This window comes from Aulonocara stuartgranti (genome assembly GCF_965226115.1).
Source record: "Aulonocara stuartgranti genome assembly, chromosome: 5".
Taxonomy (NCBI): domain Eukaryota; kingdom Metazoa; phylum Chordata; class Actinopteri; order Cichliformes; family Cichlidae; genus Aulonocara; species Aulonocara stuartgranti.
Window position 1 is genome coordinate 31,586,859 of NC_138943.1, and position 23,304 is coordinate 31,610,162.

General features: G+C 40.4%; 3 protein-coding genes across 4 annotated transcripts; 1 reads left to right on the plus strand and 2 right to left on the minus strand.

Annotated features, from left to right (window-relative positions):
• Window positions 1–5,066: 5,066 nt before the first annotated feature.
• avpr2b.1 (arginine vasopressin receptor 2b, tandem duplicate, 1) lies at window positions 5,067–8,642 on the minus strand. The gene is made up of 2 exons (XM_082534276.1): window positions 7,599–8,642; window positions 5,067–7,124 (listed from the first exon to the last, which is right to left on the minus strand). The coding sequence occupies exons 1-2, from the start codon at window positions 8,461–8,463 to the stop codon at window positions 6,916–6,918; spliced, it is 1,074 nt and encodes a 357-aa protein (XP_082390402.1). The 5' UTR covers window positions 8,464–8,642; the 3' UTR covers window positions 5,067–6,915.
• Window positions 8,643–8,750: 108 nt separating this feature from the next.
• On the minus strand, window positions 8,751–18,066 carry trnt1 (tRNA nucleotidyl transferase, CCA-adding, 1). 2 transcript variants are annotated; one of them, XM_082534274.1, is made up of 8 exons: window positions 17,944–18,066; window positions 17,630–17,759; window positions 15,540–15,733; window positions 14,469–14,607; window positions 13,685–13,811; window positions 13,376–13,569; window positions 12,362–12,615; window positions 8,751–9,474 (listed from the first exon to the last, which is right to left on the minus strand). In XM_082534274.1, the coding sequence occupies exons 2-8, from the start codon at window positions 17,757–17,759 to the stop codon at window positions 9,229–9,231; spliced, it is 1,284 nt and encodes a 427-aa protein (XP_082390400.1). In that variant the 5' UTR covers window positions 17,944–18,066; the 3' UTR covers window positions 8,751–9,228. The 2 variants fall into 2 exon arrangements, with proteins under 2 accessions (XP_082390400.1, XP_082390401.1); XM_082534275.1 differs by lacking the exon at window positions 8,751–9,474 and adding an exon at window positions 9,503–9,920.
• A 60-nt stretch (window positions 18,067–18,126) lies between these two features.
• On the plus strand, window positions 18,127–23,004 carry arl6ip5a (ADP-ribosylation factor-like 6 interacting protein 5a). Its single transcript, XM_082534277.1, has 3 exons — window positions 18,127–18,373; window positions 21,790–22,007; window positions 22,181–23,004. The coding sequence occupies exons 1-3, from the start codon at window positions 18,198–18,200 to the stop codon at window positions 22,339–22,341; spliced, it is 555 nt and encodes a 184-aa protein (XP_082390403.1). The 5' UTR covers window positions 18,127–18,197; the 3' UTR covers window positions 22,342–23,004.
• The last annotated feature ends 300 nt before the right edge of the window (window positions 23,005–23,304 follow it).

A 23,304-nucleotide genomic window follows, 5' to 3' on the forward strand; every position in this document is an offset into this window, starting at 1 on the left:
GTTTGTTCACAATGAGTCCTGAGCTGCGGTTGTTTCCATTTCCACAAGTATTCTGTTTTAAGATTTTAGACATTATTTTTTAAAATCAATCAAAAATCTAATGTTGAACGAATTATGTTGAAATAATTTGATGAAGCTGAAAAGCTGCCAAGGTTCTGTTGAGGCTGACTTCAGAATTGAGTCAATTCACTTATTTTCAAATGTTAAAATGCTCAAGTTTACAGCAGTCTCCTGCAGGCTTTCCAGAGAAAGTGCAAATGTTATATGCAGTTAATTTAACAGTAGCTTTGTTTTTTACTCCTTATTCTGCCATGAAACAGCAACTGTTTATGACGCAGCAGCGTTTCCTTTATTGCTGCCACAATAAACCTCTTTGTTGCCATTTTACACTGAAAGCAGGACAAATAATTACAGCAAAACAGACTGTTCTTTCTTGCATTGAATTATCTCAAGACAGGGTTAAACAAGTGAAGCTTAACCAAAAGGCCACCTAATTATAAAGAGCACCAATTATAAACATGTTTTATAGGTTTAAAATGCCTCAAAGTACTACACACATCATGCAGTATTAGCCACAGTACACTTAGAAAGATCAACACTTCATGTATGCTTATTGACTGAGCTCCAACTGGTCAGCTCCACAGTCACCAGAGCTCAGTAAAATAGATTGAGGAATGTTTCCAGCACTTCAGGGCGATCGTGGCTCAAGAGTTGTGAGTTCGCCTTGTAATCAGAAGGTTGCCGGTTCGAGCCCCGGCTTGGACAGTCTCAGTCGTTGTGTCCTTGGGCAAGACTGGGTGGTCAGAGGGTCTGGCGGCGCCAGTGTCCGGCAGCCTCCTCTCTGTCAGTGCGCCCCAGGGTGGCTGTGGCTACAATGTAGCTTGCCATCACCGGTGTGTGAATGGGTGGATGACTGGTTGTGTAAAACGCTTTGGGGTCCTCAGTTGGACTAGTAAAGCGCTATACAAATACAGGCCACTTACTTTGTTAAATCTATGGCACAAACAACGACGTCACTTCTGAAGATGAAAGGAGACGAATCCAGTGATAGCTAGTTGTAACTAATAAAGTGGCCGGTATATCATATTCATATACTTGAAGAACAAATCTCCTTTACTTATTTGCTTTATTCCACCTGATGGTCATCTGAGTCATGTGTTAGAAAGAATACAATCAAGTGGGATAAAAAAGAAAAAGAAAAAAAGAAATGATCAACAGGTTGCAATTCCTCAAGTGGCCACTTGAGGCTGAATTCAGAATTGAGTCAATTCGCTTATTTTCCATTGTTAAAATGCACAAGTTCACAGCAGTAAAAAACCTGGTACAAAAATGGCTTTTGTGGATAAACGTCCTTCAAAAAAGACGTGACAACGCAACTGTACGGACGCTGGTAATGCTTATGGTTAGGGGTGCACATGCTCTAATAATCTATGGCATGCTGAGACAAGAAACTGTAGCAGTTGCCTGTCTGCTAGGCCTTACCACTGCTTATTCCAGTCACTGAACTCAATCTTTGCATCCTATTTGTGCTGTCAGTGCATTTGGAGCATTTTTATTGGAGTTATCAGATGAATAATATGGCCTACTGTGGGGTGCTAAGCATGCAGGGAGTTTGGTGAGTAAATTTTTAATGTTACTAAATTAAACTGTTCATCTGCATTAGTTATCAGATACTTACATTTGTACGGCCCTCTTTGTCCAAATATGGTCATTTGTGGCCCCTGTAAACTAACCTGGTGATGACCAAAATGCTAAAAGTGCCACTCATTGACAACCAATGGGCATTGTTAAGTTATTGGGTTTGCACATCTTTTATATAAAATCAGTGGTTACATCATGAAGAAAAGGAATAAAGGAGTTCAGATGATTTGTGCCATCAATTCTTTATATATGATTCATAAGCAATAAACAGTGCAGTATCTTAAATAGCAAATACTCTGTTTTCTCATCTGTTTAGTGTCCTGAGGGAGTACCACAGGGTGAGATGCACGGCAGACCCTGCCCATAACATTACTAACTCTGATAAACAGGTATTCTTGATTTTCAAATTAATTTTGAATACATCATTTATTCAGCAATAATATGTGTTATGCACCTTTTAGACTCCAGAAGAACATCAGACCAGTTGAGTAAGATGTGCAGCAGTCCACTGTTATCTGTATGAAATTTTCTTGTTATAATAATGGGATCACATTCAACATTAAGCTTCTTATAAACACAAAAATTAGGTTATATCATTGCACATTGCATATTCCACATATTATATAGGCTAAGTATACTAACAACACTGGAACTTCCTGACCTCGCTTCCCTCAAGCCTCTGAATAGAGCTGTCTTATCTGGGCCTAATAGCCGCTCTGATAAATGGACACAGCCCCTCAGGCATGGACCATAATAAGAAGACAGACCTATTCCTGGGACTAGCAGCCATTATGGAGTCACAGCCCCATTTTATTTTAATCAAGCTGAGGTCATGCACATGAATTATAAAGCGCTTTATTCATCTTTGCACTTTCTTTAAAAGTTTAATTAGAAACTCGTGCTTGGACAATAGCAAAAGCCCTCAGACAATGACACACCTGGATCAAAACACCTCTTCCTTCCATTACATAATCCAATGCAATTTTCCCATATTTCAAATATCATCGGCACATGTGATGGGAAAGTGTTGTATTGTAAAGCACCTTAATGCACATCTGTTTGATTATGTATGGTATTCTAATGACAGCAGCCTGGACACATGTCCTGGATGCTATAATAGATCTCAGGTATACACTGTTCTGCACGTGCTCTGTCTGTTTGTTGTGTTTACTGGCTCACTGCATCAGGACAGGAGAAAGTAAGGAAATGGTTCTGTTTAAATTCCAGACGTAATCCATAACAATTGAAGTTTTTGTGGTTTCCACCAAGTTTTATTTCACACTCACAGTTTCACAACTGTTTCAAACATCTTCAGGAGTCACGCCCTGACACATTTGCGCTCACGCACAATATGAACATGAGGTATCACTTAAGTGTGGTGTTTTTTTATTATTATTTTTATAATGTTGACGATATGTTCTGTGTCTTCGTGACATCTCTGAGGCTTTTTGTTCTCAAATCTGTTCTAAATTGTAGGACACAAGCAGTTTATTCTCTGTGCACATGAAGTGGTTTGTTAAGTAATGCATTTGTCATCCACCATATGGTAAATGGCCCGATCATAACACCCTTCTTCAATCAACCTTTTGAGATTTACGTGTTTTGGCGTCAACAGCCTTAAGAAGACAAAGGCAGGAAAGAAAATTTTAAATGCCTCTTGAACACACACTGTGCTCAGTGATAGAATCGATTGTGGTGACAAAGATAGACATATTGGATCTCAAGTGTCTGGGTCATTTAAGGCTTTTTGTCTGACGTATTGAAGATCTCTGCCAGGGAAGATTGGCTTGACTGGGTGAAGACAGAAAGCCTGGGTATGTTTTTTCAGTGCTACCTACACACACGTGTCCTGGCTTTGGGTATGTACCATTATCAAGTCGGTAAACTGCATACCTCCCTGTGAGGAAGAGACTAGAAGTCATTCTTTCACGTATAAGGCTTGATTTAGTTATAGTAAAGCCGAATGTAGCAAACCCACATTTCTTTCTTTTTGCTTTTTTCCAAGGAGCCAGATTTTCTTCAGATTTCTAAAGTGGTCTTAAGCAATAGTTGTGCAGGCTTTCTAAAGGTCTTTCGGGGGGGGTTGTGTTTTTTTGCTTTTGCTTCTTTTTAGACCACCAATGACCTACAAATCATTCAGTAATAAATAAGGTTCCTTAACTTAAGCAATGAACAGAGAACTTAGCAGAGAACCAATTTTAAATTGTATCTTTTAACTCTTTGTTACTATGTTGGAAAAAATATCCACTTTCTTTAGATAAATCTATGAAAAGTGTCAACGATAACACAGTTTGACACTCATAAAATAGTATTGATGCACCAATAAGGTGATTCCCAAAGAGCCATTAACTGAAAACTTGGCATACTTCGGTGTCAGGGGAAGGGTGGTTGTCCAGAAGCCATTACTGAATGGAAGGGAAATGGGAAAAAAACCCCGATGTATGCCAAATTATAAAAGCACTGGGCTGAAAAGAGCTTATGGAGTGATTGATCCAAATTTCACCTTTTTATTTCATATCATTGTTAATATCATTAACTGGGGAAGTCAAGAGAGAGGTACAACAGCATCATGGTATCAAGCTGCATGTCAATCAGTGGTGCTGGGGACCTTGTCAAAATTGGTGGAATTACAAACTCAGAAAGGTACTGTCAGAGTTTGACACAGCACTGAAAAAAGACAAGAAAAGCTTACATAAGAGAGCTCAGACTGTGCTGAAGAATAAAAGTGGTCATAGCAAATAATGGCTTTCAAGCTTGTTAGGAACATGGAAACATGAAAATGGCCTCATGTGGCCACTGTTTGTGCTGAGCCCTGTCCAGGGGCTGGATCACAGAAATATTTCTGTTGTTCTAACAGACCAAAGGTAAAGTTGTCTCTATTGTTTACAGTCAGGCTGAGCAACATGGCTGAGATGTGCTCATTTCCTACATATCCCAAAAACACTCAGGTGTGGTACGTTTTTAATGCGCAGAATGTTTTGAGCATCTGCAAAACTCTTGCTGAAACACATCTGAGACAGACAGGAGGATGCTGAAAAAAGTGAACCTTCGTAATAATTATCGTTTTCGCTGATGTGAGTAGTTAACGCATGCACATTCAAGCTTCCTCAAAGAAGACGCAAAAGTAGCAAATATCAGACAGAATAATCAGCTCAATACTCGCATTAAAGGACGGAGATTGATTTTTTTTTTTTAAAGGACGGAGATGAATAACACAGTGAACAGACGAGTTAATCACATTCACATGTGTGCTGACTTTGGTGCATAATTTTTTTTTTCCTTCAAGTCATGTCTATTTTAATGCCCTCATGTACAAGTAGTTTAAATGTTGTGACCAATCATGAGACACTGGAGAACATTAATATAGCTTTGGGATTCGACGACGGATGAATGTGATGATAGAAACTGAAGTCAGGGAGCACAGGCCAGCACAAACAAACTTTATTGAGGTTTTCTAGACAACACACAATTGTTACAAGTAGGCCTTTATATATTTCATTACTGAGCTGTCAGTGTTTCGTTATTTTATGTCAGTTATTGTAAGTAATTTCCAATTGAATGCTGGGTATGTGGTCAGTATAATCCCAGAATAAGGACACGTCATAGTGTTTTATACTATAAACACTACCAAGCAGAACTGAAATGCGACCCTGTAATGCATGAAAACTGAAGTGGGGTGGCCAATATTTTTATTTATCAAGTTCTATGGTGAACTTTTGGTCTTGGTGTAGGGAACCATTTATATTTTAGGGGGTGCGCTGATTGGTTTAAATATTAATGACCTCACGAGCGCCCAGCAGCCGTTGTTCTTATTACTGTTAAATGTCCCTGCCGAGTCCCTGCTGGGTGCTCGCTGATGAGGGTAAAAGCAGATTTATTGTTGGACAATTTGTGTCGGATTTGTCTGTGCAGCCTAATGAAAGCACAGAAGCGCATTTCTTGTGGCCGTAATGATGTTTCACAGAAATGTTTTATTAAGTTCTCCTGGCTAGCAAATTACACACAGAAGATGCACATCTTCAACCGCTCGCTTCAGAAAGATGTGCCGCATGCTGGGTTTTTGCTAATCTTTCCCACCTCGCTCTCCGTGAGTTCTAATGATATGTTGCATAATAATATATAGCGCACGATTGAATAATTACATACGCTTGCATTCCATCCTCCACGTGGAAGATGGAAACGCTATTAAGTGATCTTCAGCAGAAAATTTGAGGCCTAAATATAAAGTGAGCAAACAGAAGTATGTGTAACCGAGGCCTCCGAGTGCAAATAAACAGTTGAGCTTTAAATCCAAAGGGATTTTTTTCTTTTCTCAACGTGACGGTGCTGATGGGAAGAAAGAAACAAGTCATCAGAAATCACAGCCCTAGATTCTTGGGGGATGAAAGGAAAAATGGCAACATGTATCAATGACTCTCTAGGGGCACTGAACACAGAGTGTCTGAAAATAAGTACTATTGATGTCGCCTGTTAACTATTTCAGCCACCGAGTGTAGGTCGGACACTGTCATACACATGATCGTATGTACACATGGGCGTAAAAGGAGCTTGAAGTATTTAATTCAGATGACATACGAGATATTTAAACACAGACATGGGAACAATCGCATTTAGGTGAAACATTTCACAAGATCAGCTGATAAACAACCTTTTTGTGGAAAATATTCAACGCAGTAAAATATCAGAAACAACATTTTGAGTCATACACCACAGTCTTTTTAATCAAATCACAACTGAAGCTGGTGGGGATGTGATTATTGGCTTTCGAGGTTTTTACTCGTCAGCTGGTCTCAGACAAAATAAAACTCCTACCTGATAACGGTGCCAGACGAAAACGCTACTGCTCAAGTTATTATCAGCTGGAGACCATTCATATCTGAGCATTTCCTGCTAATAAAGTCAAAGTAATATTCAAGCTCAGGTTAGTGCTTGCAGAGAGACTCTTCCTCTGAGCACCACGAATGTCAAATTTGGGATTTTAGTGAATTTATCCAGTACTTGAGGACATATTTCAGTCACAGCTATTTTTTTTTTTTTATTGTTTTTGTTCTTTTAATTTGAAAAATGTTTTCAAAATGTGATGTGCAAGATCGTGTGTCTGGCATTTTCTGTATGAAAGCGTTGTATGCAGTGATCATCTGTAGAGTAGGAACATTACACTGCTAGGCTGTTTGCCTTCACACTTATTAGAAGAGTTTCAGTCTTTACCATGAGGGAGCCGTACTTTCACACCATGTGAAATGAGGTGTAATCAGTGTGTGATCATCGGGGCTTTCATCTGCAGTCCGATAGGCTCTTGAGGCTGATGTACATGGAGCTGACCACAGTGGCTTCTTCCTGCATGGACTCCTTCAGGTCAGGCTGACCTACACAAAGCAGGCTGACCACCCTTTTGGGTAGCTTTCCGCTAAACAGCATGTAGATGCAGGGGTTCACACAGCTGTTTAAACTGGCAAGCAGCATCAAGATGGTGAAGGTTGCACCTGGAGATAGAGGAGGAGGACATGAGAGTCACTTTATTTGGGCTTGGTTGTCTCTTACAGATTTGTGGCTATTTTAAGTTATCTGTTGATGCTTTGTGAAATTAAGGACCATTAACCTTTGACCTAATGTACTGTCTGTCGATTACAGTGACTTCATTCAAGTGGAGAGGGCATCCGTCCCTCGTAATTTCACTTTTAAAGTTCACTTTCATTGTAATACTAAGAGATTTTAAGGTGTAGATGTTAGAAATAATGTAATTTACTGGATGTATTAAGTGTAACGGGATTGTATAAGTGGAATGAGTTCAAAGCAATTATGCAGAAAATTCTAGTTTCCTCCTCTATTGTTTTCCTGAGCATGATGGCGTTTGTAGCCACTTAAACTTGCAGTAATAACAATTTTTTTTTGCTTTCCAGTGACTTTTATGTCAGACTGTGCCCTTTTTGCGTGTTGTGGGATCACTGTCTTCTTACTCTGTGTGGGTGCCTCGTCGTCCCAGACAGACCAAAGCTGCACGGTGAAGAAAGGTGTCCAGCAGAGGATGTATGCGAGCACGATGACCACGGTCATCTTCACCGTCTTCACCCTGGCCTTGGACACTCCTGCCACGCTGCTGGCCCTCGATGACGGAGGCTTGCTGACCGCTTTCCCGACGTGGTGCGTCTTCATGTGGAAGTTAAGCTGCACTGCGCGGCAGATGCGCACCTGGCACACGATCACGGTGAGAATTGGCAGGACGAATATCACCAAAGTCGTCCAGGTTACGTAGGCTCTCCGTCCCCACGGCTCGATGAACTGCGCCCAACAATCGTACACGCCGGGAGCGACCTCGACCCGAGAGAAGATGAAGACCTGCGGGAGGCTGCAGAGGACGGAGACGCACCAGGCGGCGCACACCGGACCGTTCCAGCGCGCCCTGCGCCTCTGGAAAGTTACCATGGGATTGCAGATGGCTTGGTACCGATCTATAGTCATCACTACGATCATGTACGTGGAGGCGAACATCCCGACCACCTGCAGGTACTTTACCGCCCGACACAGCACATCTGGACCGATGAACCTGTCGGTGATGTCCCAGATGAGTTGGGGGCAGACTTGGAAAAATGTGACCACCAAGTCAGCGACGCACAGGTGGAAAACGAAGACGCGCATTCTGGAAAGCGGCTTCCTGCGCTTCCACAGCACCAGCAAAATCCCAAAGTTTAGGATCCCCGCTGTGATGAAGATGATGGCGAGAAGGGCGATTTCCACCTGCGCCAAGCGCTCATCCCGAGGATCGTCACCAATCAGTGCACTCTCCGAAGAGACGTTACTGATATTTACACCGATCCAAGCCATGCGTTCAACCCAAGCGCAGCACAGAGGGGATTAAATAACCACTCCAGGTGAATCCAGCGGCAGAGGCGGCATGCGAACGATACAGAAAACTCTTGGCGATTTCATCGAAATGTAAAAACGACGGTGGGAGGGACACGGGCTGAACAACTGTTGAGCTTCTTCATACACAGAGAGCGGTAGTAAAGGAGATCAGCGGGTTTTATGTCTCATCTCTGTGGGAGGGAGGAGCAATCTCACTCCAGCACAGAAAAATTTATTTCTCACAGTGCCAGAAACATTAGCATTCACACACAGGGGCCACCTTTTATTGTACAGAGCATGCAGAAAAGGGCAGCCATGAAAACAACCTTTTAGTAGAAGTGTAAAATGATCTGTACAGAAAACAGAAATACAGTCAACATAAAAAAGCCACAGACACAAACATTCCTCTGCTTCCTATCATCATGTGAACAATGAAAATAAACATCTACTGTGAATAAACTGAATTTATTCCATGTGTTGTCGTCCTTTACAGGTCATAGCGAGTTTACTGCAAAAGATGAGAATTCAACTGGCTGAGCATCAACAATAGTGGCCCAAGGCTGCAGGCTCAGGCTAAAGAGCATTTTTCCGCCCGATTTCATGTCTCACTCACCGTAGCGTCCTTTCTGATTGTTTGAGCATCAGGCTGCTCAAACAATACCCAGGAGCAGTGCAGTCGCAGCATCAAGCGTCCATGTGATTACCATCTAAACACAACAAAAACATTTCTGCTCCTCTGCTTGTTTATAGCTTTACATAACTCAGCAGTTCATCTTTGTCCATCTGGTAATGACTCTTCTTCCAAATGTCACGGAGCTTCTGTAAGGTGGCGCCTATCTCTTTGCCCGAGGTGATGCCCAGCTTCCTCAGATCGTGCCCGCTGATGGGGAAGCGAGGGATGGACCATCTGCTCAGCTCTGACAGGAGCTTCTCCTCACCTTTGTACTTGAGCAGCTCGCACACTTTACTCTGGGAATCCAGCTCCCGACTCTGAAAGGATGCGACATGTGTGTGAATCGAAGTAACCACAGAGGGATTTTCTAGAACATCCCAGTCACAAGCAACAGTAAGAAAGGTTTACCATTTACAGTAAATACTTGGCTGAACTGTTCAGGACACTGTGGTCTGATCAGGTTTGACTGACAGCGGTCTGGCAACAAAAGCAGACAAATCTTAAACTGTCGCCACCGTTTTGACTCAAATTCTCTTAAATCCTGAGTGGTTAAAAATATGCAGCTGCACATTTTTCCAACTGACTCTCAGCCAACGTCAAACCAACATGCACACAGCAAAACCCAAATAAAGAAATCTGCTCTATAAGGCGAGACAAGCCCAGTGAGAAACCAGAGAAACCAGTCTTCGTTCTTTCTCCGTCTACTTTATCCAGTGGTGCCTCTGGTGATGGAATGGTTGTGTTTTTGTTTATCAATGTCAACCTGAGTAAAACAAAAATTAAATTAAAAGATATAAGAACAAAAACAGTCTAAAAAAAGTGACAGCTTAAGATACAACGACTAAATTTGGTTTTGAAAATAACTTTAGAAAAATGGTGAGAATAGAACACTGTCTCTCCCAAACTGACTTTTTATATATATTCAGTAAACATGCCATCTTTCAATTATTGCTTAATCCTACAAGGTGTTGTACATGTTCACTTCCTCGCTCACAGTCAGGAATCCACCAGCATGTTATAAACCAGGCAGCCCTCCTGGCCTAAGCTGACTCTGCACCGATCACTTTTTATTTTTCAAAGAAAGCTGCAACCATTAAATGGTGGAACTTAAAACTCTTACTTGTTCAGCTGATTTTCATTCACTAATTGAATGACATGAAGCAAGAGTCACTGGATTAAATAAACCAGAAATAAACCAACTCCCTCCTTTACTCGCTATATTTGCATAAATGTCTTGATGGCTCTTTTTAAACTTCAGGATACTTCCTGTTGATGGTCATACTCTTTACTGTCTGTGTACAAAACATTGTAAAAATCTACCTCATCTTGACATTTACGAGGCTTTCATGTCACAATCAGTATGTTTGTTAGTTTCCATAATTAGTTTTGTCACCAGCTCAAGACACGACTACTCGCGCTGGTAGCAAAGCACATTTCCATAGCACGGGAGCGTTTATGACTTAGAAACAATACTTACAAGTGCGGTGTGTAGTTTCAACATATAGAAAATATTGTAGAAAGATTTAAAATATGTCGCATTTGACCCCTGGCCAATAAACTGATCTTAAAGTCAAAGTAATAATAATAATGTTGTATAGAGCCATTTAAAACTATGGTTCTTACTACCATTGTTTGTACTGATCACAAGCATATAGCGACTGATATACGGATTCTAAATATCACAGTACTTTGTACCTCTGATCTCTCTTTGCGGTCAAGTTAGGTTAAACTTTCATAAAATGTCTTATCTGTAAAATCCTGCTGCCTTTGTTTGCATTGGCAACACTTTTTTTTTCAATTAGTCCCTAAAATGTGTTAATTTTACTGCACTAAACTTCAAGTACATTTAAAAAGAACAAAGAAAACAAAATAACTACATATAAAAGACAATACTATTCCCTTATAAATACTGCCCAGCATGTATGTCTAGTTATACATGGAAATATAAAGAAAGTGTAGAATGTCAATAATGTAGGCTTTATAGTGTTGAAATTGTCTATTATACTTTAGCTTGAATGTGGAATCATGTGTCTAATTAGCAAATCTAAACACAATTTCATATTTATGTCTTTAAGAACTTCAATGACAGTTTTAAAAAAATACTGCTACAACTAAAACTGAAGTTGAGCTACGGTTTGTGAAAGATGCACTAACTACAGAAAGAACTAGCAGAGTGTTTTGGTAGCTGTAGAGCAGGGGTAGGCAACTCCAGGCCTCGAGTGCCGGTGTCCTGGAGGTTTTAGATGTGTCCTTGATCCATCACAGCTGATTTAAAGGGCTAAATGACTCCTCAGCATTTCTTGAAGTTCTCCAGAGGCCTGGTAATGAACTAATCATTTGATTCAGGTGTGTTAACCCAGGGTGGGATCTAAAACCTGCAGGACACCGGCACTCGAGGCCTGGAGTTGCCTACCCCTGCTGTAGAGTATTTGACCCTAACAGATCTGGTTTTGGTTCGGCTCTTTGACCTGTTCTAGGCTCCTCTGCTACCCCCTGCTCTCCTGCAGTGGCAGTGCACAGTGTTGGCTGGCTTTGATAGATGAGATTATAAACTAATTAAAAATAAAACTGATGTTTCTATAAACTCTGGTGTCAGTCTCTCTCCGGTGTGTTTCAGCTTATGAGCTGGGTTGTAACGAAAACTGATCAAAGCTTAAACTAGTGTCAAATCAATTTAGCAAATCTAAACACCAGAGCGATTTATGTTGACATTTCCACATAAAAAAACAAAACAACTTTAAAATAACAGCTAAAACAAATACTGCTATAACACAAACTAAGGTTCAGCTAAGATTTGTGAAATATGCACCATTTACAAAAATAACTACCAGAATGTTTTGGAAACTATTTTTTTTTTATTCTACAAACATTGCAAAGATAAATATTTCATCAAAGATCAGCAGTGGTTTTGGTTCAGCTCTGGTTAACGATGCCACACATTTCCTAAATACTTCCTGCCTCTGAAAACAAAGCCGTAACAGTCGGATGAGAACATGCTGCAGTCTGTTGTGAATGACGGCTGCAGGCTGGCAACTCTTGAACATTAGCGACACAGGCTATGGTAGGGAACATTCAAAGACTCAAAGGGTTAATTAATGTCTGTGAAACTGGCTTTTTAAACACATATGTGACTAATATCAGTGACCACATTGGTCTGGAAATAATATTCTCTGTACAGACTGAGTGGAAGAAGAAGAAACTTACGTCAATAATAAAGTCAGTGAAAGGTTTGAGGCTGTCTGGCTCATCTTCTCTCTTGCAGAGCTCCCGTCTGTATTTGACCAGAAACAGTGCCAGGTTCTTCTCCTCTCTGGACACCTTCAATCGGATGTCCATCTTTTCCACCTGCTCTGGGGAGCGGAACAGAGCAGCCAGGATGGTCATGGGTTTGGGAGAGCGGTCTTTGGCGTTCTGCCACACTCGCTTCATCTCGTCAATATCGCCATCTGGAGGTAACCCTGAGGAGCAGCAGGGACAGGAGGGAGTGACCAGAACTGACGTGTAACAAGACAGAAAATGTTTGGTAGAATGATTTCTCCCTCAATCCTATTAAATACTAATTTAACAAGAGTTAAATCAGAGGAAATAGAACCTTATTAGATACGAGACAATAATAGAGCTCAGAGGACCACAGACATCAGGAGGCACTTAATCCTCTTTATCTCAGGGAAGGAAACCAAAACTTTCTCCCAGTTATAAACAGCTGCAAATTGCAAGAAAAAGGTTGGCACATTTGATCCATTATGTCCAGACCTATGCTAAGAAAACAATGATTTCACTGCCATCCCCTCCTCCCACCTTTAAGAAGGATCCGTGCCAAGGCAAAAGGGATACCATGCTCTACACAAAGAGGTCAAATTTGACCATATTGGGTAAAAAATGTTGTCTACAAAAAGCATATTTCACAAATAATAACCAGTTCTATGAGTATGAGTGTATGTGTAACCGTCAGCTAAATAAATACATAAAATTAAAAAAAAAAAAACCTACAGGGAAAAACTAATGTTGACATCTGAGCTGCAACCATCATGATTTCCTTTTTAAAATAATTAATTTTTCTAATTCATCTTTGGTAGTGCTGGATATAATGTGAAAAACTCTTAAAATGTCAGATTTACCTTTTCTTCTTTTTAAAAACAGCTGAACATAAACATATAAACATTTTTTATCTGGAGTTATTAATTATTAAGACACCCAGCCGTGCCCTCCCTCTCTCACCAAGGTACTGAGCCAGTTCCAGGCTATAGATCAGCTGTAGCAGGTGAGCAGCATGGTTCCCGACCGCCAACTTTTTTAGCTCCACCCAGATTCGCTCTCCCGATATAGCGCCCAGTCCGTGACCATTTTCCCTGATGGCAGTCAGTGTCTCAGACTCGTGGTCACCGGGCTCCGAAGCAACTCGGCCGTAAAACCTGCGACAAAATGATGGGAGTGAGGTGGTTAGTAGGCTCACGTCAAACAAGGAAGACAATCTGCTTTTTAAACTTCACAGTCTCAAGTAGATACAAAAAGAAATGAGAAAGTTACCTAAAATATCGTAGTATTCTCAGGTAGTCCTCTTTGATCCTTTGTTCAGCGCTGCCAACAAACCGCACTTTACGGTTCTGCAGGTCCTCATATCCACGATAATAATCATACAATGTGCCGTCCAGACCTGTTATAGGAAGCAGAGTCACACAACTTGTCACAAAAAAATTGGAATGCAAAAACAATACTTTTTGGTTGAAACTGGGAACTTCAGACCGACTCTTCTTCTAGTTCTCTTTAATTTGTTTGTTTTTACATTGATTTCGCATATGAAAACGAATTTAAGCTTGCATGGCAGGTTTGAGATGCACATCACTGATGTTTTGACATTTTTAAATATCAATATAGCAACATAATTTCTGACATTTTAAGTACTTCCAAAACTGTTTTAATGTGTTTATTCTCAATACAAACTCAAGTTCTCTGCTCTGTGATTGCCAAGAAAATTCTGGACAACCTGCTCAAGTGCTTCCTGTGGCTTAAGCTTCCTTTTGAACTCACTGTCAAGCATCAGTTAACAGATTTCAGGAAAAACACCAAGAACACATTCCTAATTTTGGCTTCACTTTTCTGGAGACCAGATTTATTTCTTAAATGGTGAATCTGTCCCATTATCACAGCTGTACAATACTTGAAACATCATAATTAAAAAAAAATAAAACGTGCTAGATGAAAATGGTTTTTAGATTTTGGGTGAAGGTGAAGGTACAGGTGAAAGAAGCTCAGTGTTATCAATTCTTTGTACAGTCCATTTTTAGGCTCAGTGGAGAAGAAGGGAAATTACCCAGAAACATGGAGTTAATGGTGAGGTCTCTCCGCTCAGCGTCTTTCTGCCAGTCAGTTGTGAATTCCACCTCTGCATGACGTCCATCAGTCTGAACATCCACTCGCAGTGTGGTCACCTCAAAGCTCTCATTGTGCAGCTGCAAACACCCAATAAAGGAAACACTCATCAAGATCATCCTGTTAGTGGGCTGCTTATTTATGCAATGCATCAGGGCCGTTCAACCATTACAATCTTTCCATTAAGATTTAAGATTTGACTGATCAGACTGATGATGTAGCTGGCTGCTCAGTGAATCATCACAATCTTTGCTCACGTATTTACTTTATATTTGCACACTTACTTTATTCCACCATTATAACTGACCCTCACATGACCACGTGGTCATAAACAGATGTGAAGAATCTGGACAATTACACTTTTAGTTTGTAATTCTGTAGGTTATTTACCTTAAAATATAAAACAGCTACTGTATGAGACGAACTTTTTGATTTGTTCATTTAAATTTTAAAACATTTAATTCTTAATCCTAATTATGAAGAAAGCTCATTCAGCCTAAAACCTTGTTTGACTGGCTTGTTTTTTTTTTCATTTGGTTTTTATTTTAAGAATCATCACAAGTGTTGATTTGGACAAACTAGCTCTAATATTTGCGATGCATTTTTAAGCTTCACTAATTCTTGCCTTGTTAACTCACATGACCTCCCCTTCACCCATATTTACCATAAACACCAACTCTAAAATCTGAACCTCATGCGAATCTTTAAAAATGACACCCAGCATCTATCTATAGAGTACACTTCAAATGTAGCTGTCTAAATACTTATTATTTTCTTAAGTGCATTTTATTTTCTATTAGACAAAAACAGACAGAAAATATACATTTTCTAAGAAATCAGTAATAAAGTTATTGTTCCTTTCAAACAACATTAGCTACCATAACTATACCAGGACAGCAAGTTTGGTTAAGCAGTCGCTGACAGTTAAGTTTAACACTGTGTTCAAAACAGCTTTTAGCATTATTTAGACAAATGAAAGACTTCATCAGCGTTACACAGCAGAGCCTCTTACTCGTGCAGTGATAGTCCCGTGCTTCTCTCCTTTATTGTTGATCATCCTGATCCCAGCCGTTTGAAACATGTGCTTCATCTCCTCTGGAGTGGCTGTGGTAGCAAAATCCACATCTTCAGGCCGCTTCCCAGACAGCAGATCCCGCACAGCACCTCCAGCTATCCTCAGCTCATGCTGGTGTTTCTCAAACACCTCTGGAAAAACCGTGCAAACACACTCAGGAAACTTTTCAGAAGTTGTGCCTGGAGGTTGTTTTGACCTCTGCAGTGTATTTGCTATCTTGCAAATCACCTGATAAGTTTAAAAATTTTAACTATTTCATCCTTAGTCTGTTAATAAAACAGGGAGTTTTACATCTCACGATCTCTTTCTCGTCTAAATATACCTTTAAAAAAAAGGGGCAAGTTTTACACACTGCTTTGGTCCTGAAGCAGACATTCTGACACAGAAGAGAAAGAACAGTTGCATCATCTGTGAAGCACTGCATCAAAGATGCTAAAGTGAAGTTTGAAATGCAGCCATCATCACAAATATCAGTTAAATCAGTCACTCTGGGGTATGTTCTGTTTTTGATTAGTTCACTATCATGTTTTACTGACGTGACTCCCACTTAAATCCAACTCTGCTTTTCATACCATCAAAATATGTGAAAAAAGGGTCTATGGCTGTTTTAATCAACAGGATTTATTCAGGCAGGTTGAGGGACAACATCAGGGAATGACAGCTTCTTATAACTTGGTGACTTTTCACGCAAACGTTGAAAACCTATTTGGCCCGGCTTCTTCAAAATAACATCCACAGGCTATTCAATCATTCTGGCATAAATGAAAAGTCAGTCTCGCCTCCAACCAGATTAAAATGCAGCAGCTCTGCTTCTACCTCTCTACATGTTTTATAATGTGTTTTAAAAGTTTTAAATTATTTTACCAGTCACTTTTAAAGCAGCTGAGGCCCTTCTGGTTGCTCTAAAGTCAAGACTTAAATCTAAAGGTGACCGTGCTATTGCCATCACAGCCCCAAGCTTTCGAAAACAATCTGCCCAAGGAGATAAGGTAAAATTGGTGACTACTTGAAATCACTAGAAAAAACACATTTTTATAAACTTGCTTTTGTGACATCATTGATCTCTCTGGTTTGTCTTTCGCCCTCTTATTGCTGCTTTATATTCTCATTTGGTTTTTAATTCTCTTTTGCTTTCGTTCAAGGAGCTTGTGTTTCTGGTACTGTTTATGCACGTGTGTATTTCTGTCTGTAAACACGATAGCTCAAAAGTTTGACATTAATTATGATATCCATTAAATTTTGGCTTAGACCCACTGAGGTCTTCAAGGTCAACTTAATGACTTGTTGGTCATAAACTGACAAAAAGCTTTATAACTTAGAAACTATGATTTTTACAAGTGTGGTTAGCACTGTATAAAGATTTAGAATTTCATGTCCCATTTGGGCTTTAAACCTCTCATTCAAGGTTAGTAGATTGATCTGAAGGTCAAAACAATAATAATGCTACACAGAGCTATTTAAAAGTGTTTCTTACTGTCCAGCGAGTGAGCTGCCTTGGTGGAGATTTGGGCTCTCAGAGTGCTTCGTGTGTTTTTTGGCTCTTACAATATAATACGTTTCTGATGCAGTGCTTTTTCTGTCTTAATATTTATTTTCTTTTTGAATCCCGTTTTATATTTGGTCCCAATTTCCAAGCTTTCTGTTTTAATACTAAATAAATAAAGCAATTATTACTATCAACATAGAAGAACCATCATCAAACCCTTCTTTCCGGTATAGTAAACTCAATTTCTCGCCATGGAAGCGCAATGCATTAAAACAATAAACCTGTACCTAATAAAAAACCTCGATGTTGAATAAAAACTGCATTAATAATTAATTGTATAAGAAAGTAAGTAACAGACCGACGGGCGGTCTTCGTTACTTAACTGCTCTCCGAGTGTCCCCATTTATTTTTAATAGGAAGTGATCAAGTTGTCAGTCACTCTGTCATTGTGCACGGGTATTAACATTTCACAAATAGGCGAAAACTCAGAGGTTTAAGTGACCGTGCAGCTAGCACGTGTCCTTCCGCAGCTGTGCCTCACCTGCCAATCCATTCAGTCCATCAGTGAACAGGGACTGGAACTCGCTGGTCTTTAGCTGCATGGTAAACAGGCTTCTCCAACACAAACTTGCTCTACCACTCACACGAGGACTCAGTAACCTGCTCCACATCTGCACAGACAAAAGACACGTTGTCACGGGCTGCTGCTTGGTTGTGTATCACTACTTCTATCGAGCTAGCTAGCTATGAGTCACTGAACGCATGCTCCTGCTCTCGAGCAGCTCTCGTGAACATTTCACGTTGATGTTTTTCCACGCCAACGTATGTGTAACCAAAAACAACAGACAAACTGACCTACAACTTAACAAGGAGATTATATGCGCATAAATCGCCACTATTTCCCATAACACCGTCCTGTTATCTCTCGTGAAAGCTGGCCGGAAGAGTTTCCATACCGGGCACTTTACTAGCCAATAGCGCGAGGTTTCGTCAGGCAGTGTTTTTAACGAACGTGCAACAACAAGTCTCGCGAGATTCTGGTTTGAAGTTAAGGGCGATTGTCTGTCAGATTCTGTGCGCTGTCAGATTTAGTAAAGGGGGCAGAAGTGATGGCTAGGGTGGAGGTGGCACCGCTCCGACCGTGGACCGACTTCTTTCCGGGCTCAAATAGATTCGCAAAACCAGACAAAGATTTTACGAAATGGAACAACAGAGTCGTCAGCAACCTGCTTTATTATCAAACTAATTATCTGTCTTTGGTCACCTCCGTTTTCCTCCTCGTCGGGTAAGTAATGTTATATCAGAGAACTTCGTCTTTTTTGTTTATTTACCCAGCTCGCATAAAGTACAATGACTGTGATGCACTGCTATTGTTATATTCTGAATATGAACTTTTATTTCTTTGGTGCCAGAACCAACGACCGATCATTAAATGAGAATGTAATTTAAGCAGTGTTAAAATGCACATATATTAACTCTATAGTTGAGAAACAGCCTGCGTTTGTGGGGGCTGCTCTAAACAGTGAAACAGGTATCTGCAAACAATTTTGAGAATGGACTTAAGTAGAATAACTTAAAACAAGATCCATGCACAGACACGTGCCTATGCAAAGGAATTTTCTGAAGTCGTCTATTATCTTGTAACTACATACAAGGTAGATGTGACATATATTATCTCTGATCTAAAACATCCTGGCTTTGCTTCTCACTACCCCCCCCCCCCCCCCCCCCCCCCCCCCCCCTCTAAAGCCCAGCCTGCTAAAAATAATGATGTCCACTGAGCTGTGCCACAACACTGTTGCTGTGGTCATGAAAGCCCCATAAGCCTTCTGGTCAGCTGTTATATTGCAGATAGCACTGGTGATAAAACAGCAACTTAATCAGAGGCCCCCAGTCTCCTGATTAGTGAGCACTGGAAAATTTGTCAGGGAGAACTTTGACACGTCTGGTTTTTCAGACGTGTCAAAGTTCAAACAAGTTGGACAGAATGGCTTAACCACTTAACATCAGAAAACCCTGTGATGCTATTTCCATTCAGTGTAGAGCAAACAGTCTCTGTGCTGTGTGTTTGTGAAAGTCAGTTGTTTTATAGTGTTATTGTATATGATATATGATAACTCGGAGAAAATAAATCAGTGTAATATTATACTGTTTGTACGGTTTGAAGGCATTTTTGCAAGCTTACCAAAGAAGTATTAAAAGTCAGTGTAGGCAGATTAAGTAGGGACTATGTGCAGTGTACTCAGTATTATACCTGTAGACCAAACCTACAAGAAGAAGAGGATTTTCAGGATTAGAGCAACATTCCTACAAATTAGCAAGAAATCAGCTCTCCATGTTGACTAAACAATAGAGCTAAATATGAGGAAGTAGAGCTAAACCGTCAAAGTATAGATGAGGTGACTGTAACAAGACATTAAAAGAAAAAGTCACTGCAAAAGGAAAAGTTCCAAGTAAAAGTACTACAGAATGCCCAAAGAGCCTCTGTGGACTTTGTGGAGATTAACTTTTCTGCTATAAAAGGATGAACATCTGCATATGACAATGAGTTGATCATGCTACATTTTAACCGCTTCCACCTTCATCAAGCCGTGTTTCCTGAAGTTTTCTTGAGCTTTTTTGATGCCAGTAATCCAACAAAGCCTGACTAAGTTGCTTAGCAGGCCACTAGCCACATTTACTGAGGTCATGGACTTGGCCTGGTGGCATCACTGTCGTCGTGCCAAGGCTGGATCTATCACAAAGCAAATATGTCTGCACAGGCACAAGAGATATCTTGATGTCTTGATAGAGATGAGAATAGAATGCTTCAATCTGCTGATTTATTTAAACCTTAGACAATGTGATTATATCAAATTTGGACAATGAGAAGTGTTATTGTGTTTTGAAAATGTAATAAATGCTCAGATTGTCCTATCCTGGATTTGTAAGATTTCAGCCTCACAAAAGTTAATTCTATTTTCTGTTCCTTAGTGCTCTAAATGTTTTTAGTGTGTGAGACATCTGAGCCGCCGACGAGCCAGTTTAGCAGCCCTGCTGTTGAAGAATGTGGTTTGGCATCTTTTGCACTGTCTGTAGTTTCCATGAAACAAGAAAAAGAAAAGGATATCATGTGCATAGCAGTATATGTTGCTCCAAGTATTTAAATCGTTAAGTGTTATCAGGGCCTTCACACATGCATGAAGGCATGCACATGTGCGCTAACACACCTTGATACCATCACTGATTCTGCTTTTCCTCTTTAGCCCTGAGAATATCCACAGCACAGTTTTCCAGTCCATCTTGAATGTGGTCAGCGCAAAGAGGACAGCTCTGGTTTTGCTTATATGCAGTTTTAACTTGCATTTGTGGATGCACCAGTTTAAAATTTATTTCTCATCAGTAGTTTTTAGAAGTGTTCCTGTGCTATTATGCAGTGTTGCGCAAGGGTCTGAAGAGGTCACAGCTAACTCGGTGACACCCCCACACTTTTGGACTGTCTTCTCTGAATCTTTTAACAGCAACACTTCGGGCAAACTCAACCTGTTTTGGATGCTTGTTTTCTATCAAGTCATATTTCTAAGTTTTAGTGTGAAATGTTCCACCAGAGTTGTTTGGGGTTTTTTTGTTTGTCTGTTTTTGTTTTGTTTGCATTTCACAACTTTTCCATTTTTCTTTTATGAAACAGGTTTAGTGGCATCAGGTTGCAAACAGCAAGGGGCGTTTCTCAGTTTCAGTGGAAAAATATTAATCATCCCAAGTGTACACACACTTATAAGTATTAGGGGCACATTAAGAAAAATGGAGTTGTTTCAAGACAAACTGCCACGTTTGCCTGTGTACATGAGTTAGTGATCAGCCAGCGTGTGATACAACATACATGCTCTGATATTGAAACTATCGATGCCCTACGAACTGTCCATTACAAGCTGTTTCAAAAGAGAAATCATTCCCTTCATTGTTGCTAAAACTGATTCTGAAGTAGTTTCACCAACTCAGAGGGCAGAGCAACCGTGGCATTTTGTCTTGAACAACTGTAATCTCCACATTTCGACTTTTTTCTCGAAATAGAATTGCGACTCTAATCTTGAAATTTTGACTTTATTCTAATTCTTTTTATTCGCTAAATTTTTCTTGATTTGCCCCTACTGCTGTTTCGTACAATTAAACTAATCTGAGATTTGATTTTTGTAAACCAATCTGATCCACTCAGCAGTTGCTGTTGCACACACAGCATCTGACCACTTGATGGAGCCAGTTAGCACACAAGAACAGCGCCTGTGCTCCAGCTGCATGTCAGATTCAAGATTCGGGACTGTTTATTGTCATTATGCAAGCATAACGACATTAAGGCAAAAAAAAAAAAGAGCCTTAAATCACATAAATATACTGACAAAATACATTATATGCAGCATGTACACAGTGAAAGTGGGCCTTTTGCATGCTTGGACTGAACATGAGTTATTTACTGGCTGTGTATGTCTGTGTATACCTGAGTGTCATAATCGTGTGAAGCTGAGCAGTAGAAAAGCGCACTTTACACAAGTTATTTTACATATTATAAAATGCACATAAGGAGGTATAACCCGAGGGGTAGGACCTGGAGTTGGGCAGACGAATATTGCACACAAGGGTTGTACGTCGTTACCATGGCGTCAAGTTCAGCAGTATGCCAAAGCTATTTAAACTTGCCCTCATATGTTCTATGCTGCTGCCTTGCAGGATCCTGAAACCTCTGGAGACGCTCATAGCCATAGTCGTGGTGTCGGTCGTGTTCGTGGTTTCGGTGTGGGTGGGGGAGAACGGAGCTGCGATCAACAACTTTAAGAAGCAGAAACCTTCAGCGTTCATCATTTTGATCATGGTTACCAGCTGCATATTGATTTCCATGCTGGGGAGCATCTTGGTATTCATGTGGGCCATCACTTTACCCCTGACTTGTAAGTTTGGCTTTCAGAGGGGATTGGGTGATTGAATGTCTAATAATTCTTCAGAGCATAATGATCACTGCATTTGTGACATCATGAAATGTTTCAAAATCAATGAAACACATTTTCCAGATCCTCAAAGTGTGATATTACAGCTGACATTTTTCTACGGGTTTGTTTTTCAGTAATATTTGCACATGCTTCATGTCGCAAACGCAATATGATGAATAAGCTGGAGAACAAGATGGATGGATTTGGACTGAAGAAGACGTTTATGGGCATTCTGCTGGATTCTCTGGGTCAGCAGGAGGAAACCATTCAAAAGATAAACAACTTTCTGAATTAAAAGTTAAAGAGTGACTGGATTTGAGAAGAACCAAATGCACATCTGTGCGCCAAAGATTTTGACTTTTTTTTTTTTTTTAATTTTGCTTAGATTTCATACGTTTGTCTCTCTCAGTCTAAACCCCTTGAAGTTTCATGCACAGCTTGTGATTTAAAATGAAAGATTGTTATCTAAAGGGCTTTATCTTTACCTCAGGGCTTCTGTCACTCTACCCAGAACTCGTCAGGGTACTTTTTTTTTTTTTCTTTCTCCGAACAGTGATGAGGGCGTGTGAGTGCAGCCTCACATCTCTGCTATGCAGTGTGCAAGTGTTCCTGTAAAACCAGCTGCAGACTTAACCCTGGGTACGAAATCTGTGTTCAATCATTCTCAGAAACAGCCGTCAGCCCTGTCTGTTTGTACTCAGCTAAAATTGCGAAAGCAGCACGAGTGTTGCCTTTTAACAAAGAATGAAGAGTGCACGCTCAGTTTAGCTGTACTGCCAAGAAGCTCGGAGGCTGGATTGAATAATCTGCTCACGTAAAATGTAACACCAGCTTCAGTCCACCAGCCCACCCGATGCTCATCCAAATAAAAAGTAGACAAAAGAGAGAGGACTGCTGTGTCTCAAGTCAAACTGCTTTGTCAATATTGTAAAATAAAGACTTCAAAGGTGACCCGTGACCATCAGTGTTCCCTCTGAATCTTTGAGTGCTTCATCTTGACAGTGATGGATTGGTTAACTTTACTTTCCTCTCCACTTACCCCAAATGCTAATCAGTGGGCTTGCAGTAGATTATAGTGCAGAGAGCTGACAGTAGATTCATCTGCACTCACTCACCTCCAAACCTGATTTAGTCGCTGTGTCAGCTTCTCTTTTATTGGATTCCATTTAAAATTGATTGCAGATAACAAGAATCCATCCAGAACCTAATGCTCTGTTATTCGGTTTGAAGCGGCAGCGAGGGGAAAACGAGAGGATGG

Excerpts from the sequence above, each read along its gene's own strand:
- trnt1 (XM_082534274.1), bottom strand. The coding sequence starts at position 17,759 with ATGTGGAGCAGGTTACTGAGTCCTCGTGTGAGTGGTAGAGCAAGTTTG. Across the intron at positions 13,812-14,468 it reads CATTAACTCCATGTTTCTGG|GTCTGGACGGCACATTGTAT; the intron begins GTAATTTCCCTT and ends TTCCTATAACAG. Across the intron at positions 9,475-12,361 it reads TCACTGACTTTATTATTGAC|AGTCGGGAGCTGGATTCCCA; the intron begins GTAAGTTTCTTC and ends GCATCCTTTCAG.
- arl6ip5a (XM_082534277.1), top strand. The coding sequence starts at position 18,198 with ATGGCTAGGGTGGAGGTGGCACCGCTCCGACCGTGGACCGACTTCTTT. Across the intron at positions 18,374-21,789 it reads TCCGTTTTCCTCCTCGTCGG|GATCCTGAAACCTCTGGAGA; the intron begins GTAAGTAATGTT and ends GCTGCCTTGCAG. Across the intron at positions 22,008-22,180 it reads CATCACTTTACCCCTGACTT|TAATATTTGCACATGCTTCA; the intron begins GTAAGTTTGGCT and ends TTTGTTTTTCAG.
- avpr2b.1 (XM_082534276.1), bottom strand. The coding sequence starts at position 8,463 with ATGGCTTGGATCGGTGTAAATATCAGTAACGTCTCTTCGGAGAGTGCA. Across the intron at positions 7,125-7,598 it reads CGACGAGGCACCCACACAGA|GTGCAACCTTCACCATCTTG; the intron begins GTAAGAAGACAG and ends CTCTATCTCCAG.